Source organism: Scomber scombrus, chromosome 1 (genome assembly GCF_963691925.1).
Source record: "Scomber scombrus chromosome 1, fScoSco1.1, whole genome shotgun sequence".
Classification (NCBI taxonomy): Eukaryota; Metazoa; Chordata; class Actinopteri; order Scombriformes; family Scombridae; genus Scomber; species Scomber scombrus.
In genome coordinates, this window is record NC_084970.1 from 17447069 (window position 1) to 17459931 (window position 12863).

Consider the following 12863-nt stretch of genomic DNA (forward strand, 5'->3'; position numbering starts at 1 on the left):
GAAAATTGATATTTGCTTGATATAGCTTTGTTGTTCTCACTTAACTGTTGATGAAATTGCATTGCCCCACAGCAATACCATCTCTCTTAACACAGGTAGTGTTTCTGTCTACTTCATTTTGAAAGTTAAAACCGTGCTCCGATTTTTGTGTTAAATGAAATGCTATCACTCCATTCTCTCACCTAAGTTGCCTGTTTATGTTCCTGTGCTATCAGCTTCCAGGTATCCACCAGCGACGATGTGGATACAGTAATAAACTCAGGTTAGAGGCAGCTTACTGAAATGTTGGAATGCAAAGAGGCTGATTAGAAGGCCTTATCAAGCCCTGTCTGGAACTGAGCAAACCCCCCCTCACACACACATACACACACACACACACACACACACACACGCATGCATGCACACAGTTGAACAGACATACAGCAAACAACTCAGTGACCTCTGCTCTCTCCACTCAGTCACCTCTGTCGCTCACCGGAATGAGAGAGGAGTGTAGACTGATACCAGCACTGGTGCTCTCATCTATATGACACTTCTCATGTTATTAGTGAGTCTAGGTTTGAGGATTGAATTTGCAAACATTTACTAGTTTTTTTCTGACAGGATTACTGCAAGATGTTGACAGGTTTGTTGTGTAACTTGCCAGATTTAAAAAGAGTACAGTATTTGTTGGCATTATGTAATTCCTTACCTCATCTTATTTAGTTTGTGTCACCTAGTGATAACCTCAGATAGGAATTTCTGTGACCATTTCATGATGTCTAAGCCTATCAAGATCCATTTTACACTTCACAAATTATTATTATTTTAAAAACTCTGCCTGGTTTGCCGCTGCAGGATATGGGTCTGGAGGCAACTCCTAATTTAGTAGTATCATAGCGACATCACATTGCAAAAAAATGTATATAATTCATTGTTTGGTCTTTACAACACATTTTGTTTCTCTTTGAAATGGACTAATAGCATTCCAGTTTGTCAGGTTTCACAGAAAATATGTCTATATATTAATGTTTCAACATGGTGTTATAAGAATAGGAAAACTCTTTTAAGGGTGTCCCTCACAAATAAAAAATATTGAGTCAACGTCAGAGAGATTATAATTTGTCATTTAGTCAGTCCAACACATGGCAAAAAAATAGCAAATAAACTGACAGTATATAGGCCCAATTTTGCATTGTAAAATGTTTGTCTGAACCATGACAGATGTCACAATGGTGTGCCCTACACACCTCATCAGCCTTTCCTCTCTCTTGTTTCATGTGGTTGCCGTGGTTTCAGAGGTCTTCCGTTATTTGAAATTACAAAATAATGTGAAAATAAAACTGACCCTTTAAATGACATTGAAATATTTTAAAGCTTTTAGACAACCAGTTTGGACAACCTGCCCCTTTTCCTCCCTTCCTGGTTTGATAAGTTCTCTTCACAGCAGCACGTTCCCTCTCCATGTAGATCTCTCTCAGCTCTGCATCATCAATAACTTCAAAGGCACAAAAGCAGCTAAATTAGGTCTGCCACTTTCTTCTGTCATGACTAATGAGCTCTCACTTCGTTTGTGTATTAGTCTCGCTCTGCTGTGGCCGTACCCCAGGGAATGGGCCACTGCTGTGCCTTCCCATGAACAGGTAAGTCCAAACAGATGACAGGGCAACAGAATGGAAATAGAAACAATAGGGTTTTATTTGAGTTTTGTTCGACTCTCTCTTTCTCACACACACACACACACACACACACACACACACACACACACACACACACACACACACACACACACACACACACACACACACACACACACACACACACACACAGTGTTGCACTAACTTGCAAGCAGATGCATCCATTTACCACTTTTACAAGAACATTCAGTAACTGGCAATGATGATTGTTTATTTGGATAACTTGACTTTAGAGTCTTTTACACAAGTAGAAGTTCCAGAAGAATATACAAATGCTGTATTTCACAATCGTGCCTTCATTGTGCTCAATATATTTCATTGTTGAGATATCGATGTGCAGCATCTGTCGGCATATTGGTGCACTTACAATAACAGTTATGATCATTATATAAACACACTGAACAGAGAGACAGACAGAAAATGTATGGCAGAGAAAACTGAAAGATACAATCTGAGCTGCAGTGTTGGACAAGCCATAGGGAAGTGTCGAACTCCTTATGGTTTTGAAATATCTGGCTGATTGTCAGGATCGTCTTCCCCAGCTTTTGGCAGCAGGGATGTGACTGATTTGGCCTATCATTAAATAGTGTGCACCCAGGAATCTAAAAATACACATCGTCGCAACGATGAGATCATACAGTCAGAGGGTGAGAGCCAGAGACGGACTATGATTATAGGCTTTTGTCACAGGAAAGAAATGGTTATTTGTCAGCACCATGTCAAAAGAGGCCGCAAAAGAAATCAACACTCTTGACTGGCCAGAGACACCAAGCCTTGGTATAGCTTACATCACTCTTTTCTCAAACAAATTGCATTATTATTGAATGAGCAAACTGACATTTGTCATCAGTTTATTGCATTTTGCTGTTAATGCAGACACAATGGCATACTCATACTAATGGTTATAAATCTCATATTAAAGCAATGTCATTGTAGTCAAAGATTCTAGTCAATGCATAAAAATTAAGCTGACTGAATGAGTATTATTTGGTTCCACATCAGGAATTTTATCAGAAGTTACACCAACAAGCCAAGCAGCTGAAACTGAATATGAGAGTATTACATCACACCAACAGTGAACTAAGTTGTCTGTTTTATTAATGTGTATGGTAACAATATACTAAATCAATCACAAAGGTCCCTGTATCTCCCAGCTAAAGGAAATGTTCATTTGAACACGTATCCGTTTACAGTATTGACAAAGCTCCTGTTTGATCCACATGGTTAAACCCATAAAGACCACTCTGACAGGACACACAAGTGATACGGGAACCAGGAATACGTAGACAGCCTCATGGCACTATTGTACACAAGTCAATTAAAAGTAGGAGACCTCTGAACTGAGATAAAGTGCAATGTACGAGGGTGGTTTATATGACTCTACTGTAACACCTGGGCCAATGCTTAGATAAAGTGATGTTTATGGCTCTGGGGTGTAATATCAGTTTGGATGGAACACTGGGTTCACTGGGATTCACCTCCGCTGACAGAATGACATCTTCTTTACAGTGTAGGTTTGAGACTTTCTTACATAACTCCTTCATAGGGAGTCATGAGGGTGTTTTGGTTTATTAAATAATAAAATAAAGGTGCACTTAATGTATGAGTATGTGTGTGTTTTACAAACGTAACATTTCCCATTTTTTTATAACACCTTTTTTTTGTGTATGCTGGAACTGTTTGAAAGGGGAATCCCATGCATCGGCACGTCCAAAAGGTGGCAGTGTTGAGTTTTACAATGGTGCGCAAGGGCATGACCAATCTCTTCAGTCCACATTTCATTTTTCTTTTTTTGTCAGTTGTCTCTGAAGTTATTCAACACATGATCCATCTATATTTTGCATTTTACACCTATTTTCTTTACTTTTAAAAAAAACTGACAACAAACAAGAAATGTTAGATGATTCCATTAATAAGTTAAACTGAGTAACAGTGATTTAAGATGCATTAAAATAACATAATATTGAAAAAAATAAATAGTTAAATGCTATAAATCTATTTATTTAAAATATACAGTTATTGGCTAATATGTTTTATATAGAACCCATGTTATTTAAATGAATGCAATATAGTCTATCTATCTATCTATCTATCTATCTATCTATCTATCTATCTATCTATCTATCTATCCTCACATTCTCTTTTTCTTCAAAACGTGCAGTATTCGTGCTTCCACTGTTAATGAATCTTCGGCATGCATACTTCACTTCTTTTCACTGAAATAAAAAATGAATTAAACTGTAATAAATTGTTGCTGAGCCTCAATAAAAACAGAACTTAAAGTTACGGTCGTAGTATCCAAATAGTTAAGAATATGTGTTCCAGCTGACAGTCAGCTGATGACCTTTGACAGTTGAGAAAAGTTTTGTTTCTGTAGGCTACTAATATGTTAATTAGCTCTCGGAGTGTGCGACCCTATTGGCTCTTCGTCCGAGTCAATTTCCCATTTCCAGCCTGACGTCAGGGCAGCTACAATGCTCTTAAACTCATCTGCTGTGTGATCCCTCTAAAAAATCGCCCCACCAGTCAGCGGCTTATAACGTGCGAGGCTGCATTTGCTCCCTTACTTTTCGGCTTTACTCCCTCTCCGCTTGCGCAATGTATTCATGAAGAAAGCGTAAAGTGTTGAATGTTTGAAATACAAAACCGCCGAATTTCACATGCTGAAAAAGGACTCCGCTACTCGTGTGCGCGGCACTGCTGTGTCTGTGCAATAGACTCTGCAAAGAAAAACTACTCATATACGCCTGCAAGTCCGTGGCTGCAAAAGGGACGCTGAAACGCTCGTTTTTCAATTTCAAGACAAACGCTTAAAAATCAAACTGGCTCACGTTCTTCCAAACCAACCCAGTTTGACAGTTGCTCTTCAGCCCATTTGGAGGACTGTCAGCAGCAAGAGGATGGCATCAGAGCTGGCAATGAGCAACTCCGACCTGCCCACCAGTCCCCTGGCCATGGAATATGTTAATGACTTCGATCTGATGAAGTTTGAAGTGAAAAAGGAGCCGGTGGAGCCCGATCGCAACATCAACCAGTGCAGTCGCCTTATCGCCGGGGGATCCTTGTCTTCCACCCCGATGAGCACGCCTTGCAGCTCGGTGCCCCCTTCCCCAAGCTTCTCGGCGCCCAGTCCGGGCTCGGGGAGCGATCAGAAGACACACATAGAGGATTTCTACTGGATGTCCGGTTATCAACAGCAGTTGAATCCAGAGGCGCTGGGCTTCAGCCCCGAAGACGCAGTCGAGGCGCTGATCAACAGCAGTCACCAGCTCCAGTCGTTCGATGGCTATGCCAGGGGCCAGCAGTTTGCTGGCGCTGCCGGAGCAGGAGGCACCATGGCCGGAGAAGAGATGGGGTCCGCCGCAGCCGTGGTGTCGGCAGTTATCGCTGCCGCAGCCGCTCAGAACGGAGGGCAACACCACCACCACCATCATCACCACCACAGCAACAGCGGCAGCCACCACCAGGCACCTGGCGTCCAGTCCAACGGCACCTCTGGGACAAATCACCCACACATGCGCTTGGACGACCGGTTTTCGGACGACCAGTTGGTAACCATGTCAGTGCGGGAGCTCAACCGGCAGCTACGGGGGGTCAGCAAGGAAGAGGTGATCAGATTGAAACAGAAGAGGAGGACCCTTAAGAACAGAGGCTACGCTCAGTCCTGTCGGTTCAAGCGGGTCCAGCAGCGGCACGTCCTGGAGGGGGAGAAGACGCAACTCGCGCAGCAGGTCGACCACCTAAAGCAGGAGATCTCCAGGCTGGTCCGGGAGAGGGACGCGTACAAAGAAAAGTATGAGAAGCTCATCAGCAACGGCTTCAGAGAAAATGGATCCAGCAGCGACAACAACCCTTCATCCCCGGAGTTTTTCATGTGAGTCTCGACATTATTGTGAAAAAAAAGAATATCAGATGAGTTACTCACCTCCGCTTAAAAAAAGTTTTCATTATGAAACTTTTTTTTTTTCATTTGGCTCAAATGCCTACTAGACCAAGAACTCATTTGTCAACTTTTTGATTATTTTTAATTTTGTTTTATACATTTTTTTTTTTTTTGAAAACAAGAGTTTGCTCCATTCTGCGACTGCATTTAGATTTGGAGGTCTTATCGTCCGTTTTTTTTGTTTCGGAGGGGCATATTCAGAAAACTTTCATCTTCGTTTTTCTATCATATTCAGTATATTATCTACATAGCCTGTTTGTCAAGATTTTTCATCGTTGTTCATTAGATTTGCAGTGTTTGAGTAAGATATGATTTTTGAAAGTTGATCCAACTTCATGCGGCAGCAGCCTTTACAAAGTGTGCATGCAAGCACTCAGTATCCTCTTCTAAAGTTCATCAACTTGCCCTTTTTTTCATCATTTTACTTTTAATTCAGTGTACAGATTCCTGTCATAACTGCATCCATCGACAATATGTTTTTGGTTTTATTACCTTTTTTTTGTCTGCCAAACTTGGAGGATTGCGAGTCGCCGTTTGACGCCACCTCATCTCATGCGTTTGCTTGTTATTGTGTTGAGCAACAAAAGACTATATTCATTACAAACTATTCATTGTTTTTAAAGAGATGTGTTATTGAACTGGCCTGCATGCTGGACATGTATGGTTTCTTTTTTTTCTTTCTGATGTCCATTTTTTGTCGGATGACTCCAGCATGGCATTCATATACTTCATTTATGGCCTCCTCACTTTTTTGGGACAGCAACAAAAAAGTGACAGGACTTCTCAACCCCCTTGTAATCTATACAAACTGCAGTTCAGCTGTGTTGAAGTGCACCATCATCGACTGTCATTAGGACTGCAGTGAATGCGCTTATGCATTCCTGCTGGAAGTTGATCGGCGGGGATCCTGGTTCGAGGGGAAAAGAAAGTCTTCACTATTAAGGAAATCACCAATCCCTTTCCTGGAAGTTTAGTTTGCCGCTTGAAGCCTACTGTTATTTAAAGATATTCCATTGTGCATTTGACAAACTTTAATTTTTGTAAGCATAATTTAACTACAAAGTTTTATAATCTAAGTTGCAAAAAAATAAAATAACGTGCCACAGGTTGAAACGTGCAGGATAATTAATGAGAAGAGTGCTGCACAAACGTATTTTTCGCAGAGAAAATTGGCTCGGCTCCAGTAGCACTGTATAGTGCATAAACAGCGTTTTTGCAGCATGTTTTTCAACACAAATGTGACAGCTCTGTTGCACTCCGCCACACATTTCATTATTTTATTTCAAAAAGTATTGTTTAAGAAGATCATCCTCATAAGCAGAAGTCACTTGCCATACCTTGTTTCATGAACGAACTCAAGCATTTGGGACTGAAATGCACTAATTAAATTCTCGCCTGTTATCATGTAGAAGTGAAAGAAAAAAGTTTCACATCTTAAGAAGAAAGCCCATTTGGCATTGTGTTATGACATAATCGTAACATTTTTGATACTTTATGAATAAGTTCAGGAGAGACTGTTGTTTTGTCTTAAACGAACTCAATATTTGCAAAGCAATAACAATTATTATCAATAATGTCTGGACATTGTTAGATCGTCAGGAATTGACACCCTGCATGTGCAAAAAGAGGGAGTTTCATTCGCCAATGAATCTTAAAAATATGTTAATTAATCTTTCATCTTATATATAGTATATATATATATTTTGCTGTGCAAAATTATTTCACTCACTAACCATATGTGATGTTCATATGTGCTCGTTTTTTTCATTTCATACAATTAAATGATATGCAATAAATGTATGTAATTGTCTTCAATACGTTTCTCACTTTTCTTTTGACTGTACCTCCGAATTTCTTTGCTGTGAATGAAACAATGAAACTAGAAGAGGGAAAAAAAGAAATCTTGATTACAGCACTTCAATTTAACGCTGTCTATATTTGCTACTGTTGCACTTTTTCACGTGTTTTTTATGCTATACTAATTTAAAACCGGACCACACTGACTGAATTGAGAACACGATTTAAATACAGTTGTTTATTCATTTACTCAAACTGATTAAGTAGAAAATTGGAAAGCAGCTCAGGTTGAGACAATAGATTCATTTTTGACGCTTGATAGTGCTGCATGCAAAAATGTTCATTGTTGAGATAAAAGTCCGGTTTTACAGATAAGCTGATGAAACCTCAAAGATTACTATACACACTAGCCTACATTGGAAGGTAATTTTTATGACTCATTATTGTTTAACCAGACTTTAAAGGCAATAATCTTTTCTTCAGATCTCAAAATTAACAAAATGAAAAATCTTTTTTCAGAATATCATGACCCTAAAAATGCATACTAAAATCTTAATTGTTGTCATGACTTTTTCAGTATTCCAACTCCATTTCCATTCTGAATCATCTTTGAATCAAAACTATATTTTTAAAATCATTTTGTTCCATGCATTACATCCTCAAATATGATTTACATCCTTTTTTTATTACTGTAAAATGTGATGTGATTAGTGTATGGGTCTGTGGCCTGTGTGTGTGTGTGTGTGTGTGTGTGTGTGTGTGTGTGTGTGTGTGTGTGTGTGTGTGTGTGTGTGTGTGTGTGTGTGTGTGTGTGTGTGTGTGTGTGTGTGTGTGTGAGTGTGTGTATGTGTGAGTGTGCGCGTGCGTGCTCGCTTGTGTTTGTTCATATGTGTGGGTGTGTGCATGTGAACGTGCATAAATGAACGTGAATGTGACTCAAGGTGTATTTCTTCAATGACAGTTACAATGACATTTCTGTATGCATTTCTTTTGGCTGTGCATGCTGTATTTACACTCTTTGTGTGCCCTTTTCATTGCTTGCTTCCTGATCTGTATATGTGTTGTGTCCTGTGTGCCTGCTATCTGTGTCTGCTTTTTGGACACTGTGAGTTAACTGTCATGTAGCATGTCACCATTTGGCTTTTCCAGTGTCATCCTGTTTTATCCTGTTTGTCGGAGGGCCTGGATGTTGGCCTGGAGCAGATATGCCCTCAGAGTGGAGGTGCAGGGAGGGCACAGTCATGTCAGGCATGTGAGGGGGTGCTGGAGAAGGTGCCAATGTAAGTCAGCCACTGCGGTGGGCAGGAGAAGTTCAGCGCTGCTATACCCAATCTTGCATTTTAGTAGATATTTAAGCATATCATTTTGACTTCTTTCAATATTACTTTTATTCCACTGGTGCATTAAGTGAAAACGCCACTTTTCTGAAACACGAGGAAAAGTTCTTTTGTAAGTTGGGACAAGGAATAGCGTTGTGGGCATCTCGTTTCACTGTTCCAGAACAATTTGTTTGTTGAGACAGGAAGACAAATGTGCCAAAATACACTCCGAAAAAACACCAAGGTTTCTGAGGACAGATTCTGTCTGGATTTGTTAGCACACTCTTAGATTTTTGAAACTTAGCTACACTTTGTGTGTGCATGGCTGTGAGCAAAGCACAAACACAAAGGGCAGCTTTCATTCAAATTAACCACACTGTCAGTATGTTAACAAAGCAGCAAGTGATCAACTGTTATTCTACTATGAACAGTAGGCTTTGCAGTTATACATTTTATACTTGTTAAACTCACAAAAAAGCCATCTTCTGCACCATCTGCCAGTGGTGATGTGCTGCACAGCTCGTCAAAGAGGGGCAGTTAAAACCCACCACTTGTATCCCACTCTGTTTTGTGTGATTTCCTCTAAGGTGCATGCTGCTGCTGTGGTGGCTGATTTACCCAGAGTGAGTGGAAAGACTGAGACAATAGTCCGGCTTGGGCTGAATTAAATGATTTTGCTGATGATTAATAGTGGTGTGGGCCACTGGCTCCTGCGATGTAGAGATGATAAATCGTGAGTGCAGCTCCGTGCAGCTGTGCCAGTGTTGGGTTTTAGCATGCACACACCATGCAATTTACAGCCAAGCCACTCTCCTTCTTCCTCAATTTATCTAATTACATCTATTTGATCTGAGCAGCAGCGCTGGTACATTTTGATATTTCATATTAACCACAACAATGGATTGGATGGTTTCAGGAGGGATAATTGTTTGCTTTTTCTCCTCTTTAAAGAACATGTTTCTGTACTTGCAGTTTCAAAGAGAAAATATTTTTTTCTTTACTTACGAGTTAGGTTTTTCTTCCTCGAAGGCCACACATTTGTGTGGTGGCTTTTTTGGTGTGTTTTCAGTGGTATGTGAAAAATGAAAATTTGGTTTCTGTTTAAGACTGCCCTGTTATACTCTTTAGCTTGTTTTGATTGTTTCCTTTTTGGGGTAGATGAGTTAGACCTCTAATGTCCGTGCACTAGAACTAACATACTCATCGCATTAACATCAGAAATGAAAACACACTCACCAGCATCAACACACACACACACAAACACACACACACACACACACACACACACACACACACACACACACACACACAGACAAACAATAAATGCTCCTGCATTGATTTGCCCCAGTCTTTTGTTTCACTGCGTGATATTCCTTGTGTTTTCCTGTATTCTGGCATTTCTATGACTCAAATACTTCAGCCTCTAAGCTAAATGACATTTGCGTGAAGACAGACCTAATTTACTAAAGATGTTTCCCCTTATATCTGTGGCACCAGTGCTCAATAGCTATGTATGTGATTATGTGAATCTATCAATCCTACAATTATGCATTTATATGGTACGTTGGCGCTATGCTGGTTGACAGCATAAGCTGCAGCATTATGTTCACTCAAGTAGAAGTGAGCCAGTTGACAGACCCAAAAATAAGGGCTGGTTGGGGGTCTGGATTCCTACGGGCTTTAGAAGGTGCCAGAAGAAGGGCTGCAGAGGATCTGCTGTGTTGCTGTTTGTGTGTGATTCTGCATCTCTTAACTCACGCTGGCCTTTGTGCGAGGTCGATTAGTGCCTGTGTAGATAATACGTGTGCCTGTATATGTAAATGTGAGAGTATGTTTCTATGCATGCATGTGTGTGTCTCGTTGTCTTTTGGAGAAGAGGATGAGTAGAGGTCAAAAGTTATAGCACACAAGGCTGCTCTCAAAGTCATTAGAGTAATCCCTGCCCTGGGGAGCTAATGCTCATTTCCTCTGCCCAGAACCCACTGAATTAGATGTACATGCACATCCGACATGGTACAGTACACAGTAAATTCAAAACTACTCACTGCCAATTTTTTTTTAGCCATTTCCTGTATTTTGCCATTGCAGTTACACTACTGCAGCATACTTTTTTTCCTTCACTAGGATTTCAACAAATCTTAATACTTTAAGAAAAAACAACATAGTTTCTTATACGTGTGTGTGTGTGTGTGTGTGTGTGTGTGTGTGTGTGTGTGTGTGTGTGTGTGTGTGTGTGTGTGTGTAAAAAACTATATTATTAGGCATGTGTTCACATGACTTAGCTCCAAGTACATGAGTCATACGGTAAGTTAAAATACACACAATATGTTTATGTACTTACATGCACTATACAGCAATGAAGTGTTACCTTCATTTTTAAATTTTACAGAACAGGGCAGACATGGCTGTTGGCCAAAGCCTGACAGGTTTACTTTCATGATGCCAAACATTTTTCTTTTTTCATCCCATGTAGCTGAACAGAAATAGGCACTGAGCCACAGCCACCATCCTTATTCCCACTTGGGAATAAGATGGTAAAAATAAGGTAGCCTTTGTACTGGTTGAACTAATCACAGTAGTATAATGGGCATTGTCTGGTAGTGTTTGTAGTACCCATGATGATCACAGAGGGCAGTTCATTTGATTCTAACACTCACGTCATACAAGGATTGATCTGTGGCTGTTGTGAAGACACAACAAAACAACCACTTGAACTTAAGCAAAATTCATTGTTCCCCTATTACATATACACTGAGTCAGACTGGGTGTCCTAAACTGGGATTTTCAGTGTTGTTAACATGGAACTGACAAAATGTTTTTATTTGACAGAGTTAATTTCACTTCTAAAAAATAAATAGGGAAAAAATCTTGATCTGCTCTCACATTTCACTTGCTTGTTCTTGTACTTAGAAGAAGTAATCAAAGTTTCATTACAAAATGTTTTGTTTCATTTAATTGTAAACATACAGTATGAAAAGATATGAGTGCAAATCCTATTTATTATAATTTTGTAAGAAACATGGCAGTGTGTATATATATATTTCCTGGTTGCTAGGGTTGGAGTCTGTCTGAATATACATAAACACTCAAACATTTCACAAGAACCACTGTTGCCTCCTGTCTTTCTAATTCATTGTTATTATTTAAGTACATAATATTGAATCAAATATAGAATCAAAATGTTACTGTATGTATTTCATATGTTAGATTGTGTTTGATTTTCTCAGAGACAAATCACAAAACATTTAATAATGTGTTAATTTGGTCCTGAAAAACAATAACACAGATAAAGGATATCAGGAATGTGCAAAGGATTAACAGTAACAGCAGTCAGGTGTCTCAGAGCAACCAGGTGGCAGCCACATCTGTGAAAGGTCTGTCCAGATTCTTAGCAGATATGGAGACAAAGAAAATCCCTTCTCTTTACACTGCATACAAGAGGTACGGTACCGAAGCACTCACTCCCTTAGAATTAAATGGACATCAGGGATCAATTAAGGTGCTTATTTTATCAGAGTATGCCTTGCTCTCTCTATATATTTCTTCTTTTTTTGTGTAGCAGAAAGTCACAGCATGCTTCAAATAGACATTAAGCGGATACGCTTGGTGTCATTAGAGAGTTGTCCTTGAAAGACTGGCTGCAGGTTATGTTGGTAATGAGGTGGTTGGGACTTGCTGGGGTAATTTTATATGTCTGTAAATGGACCCAAACCAAGAGCCTGTGACTTAAATAAATGCAACACCATTTCCCAGTAGCCAGGTTGCACAGAAGGTGAGTTTAAAAAAATATGTAAAAAAAAAATGTAAGAGGGATTAAAGTCATTCAAAGCATCAACAAAACAAACAAAAAACAAAAACAAAACAAAAAAATGTATCAAAGATGTACTGTATGACCAAAATTGCATATATAATCATGTATGCAAGGTTTTAAGTTTTAATAGAGTCATTATTTTTTCCAAAGCTGTGATTTTCAAAGCTTATGAAATGTAGAGCTGCAGCTGAGTATTGCATACAAGACACAGATGAGGATTTAATCATTTAAAAATGACAATTAGCAAAGGATTTTCACATGGGGAGTATTTTTCCATTATGTTCTCCCTATAACATGAAAAGTATGCTGTATGCTGC

At 39.5% G+C, this 12863-nt stretch overlaps 1 protein-coding gene across 1 annotated transcript; it reads left to right on the forward strand.

Moving 5' to 3' along the window:
- Positions 1-4207: 4207 nt before the first annotated feature.
- On the forward strand, positions 4208-6173 carry mafa (MAF bZIP transcription factor a). Its single transcript, XM_062445256.1, has one exon. It carries the CDS (start codon positions 4577-4579, stop codon positions 5552-5554), a length of 978 nt encoding a protein of 325 aa, XP_062301240.1. The 5' UTR covers positions 4208-4576; the 3' UTR covers positions 5555-6173.
- The last annotated feature ends 6690 nt before the right edge of the window (positions 6174-12863 follow it).

What these genes read in the sequence shown, in the direction of transcription:
- mafa (XM_062445256.1), top strand. Translation starts at nt 4,577, where the DNA reads ATGGCATCAGAGCTGGCAATGAGCAACTCCGACCTGCCCACCAGTCCC.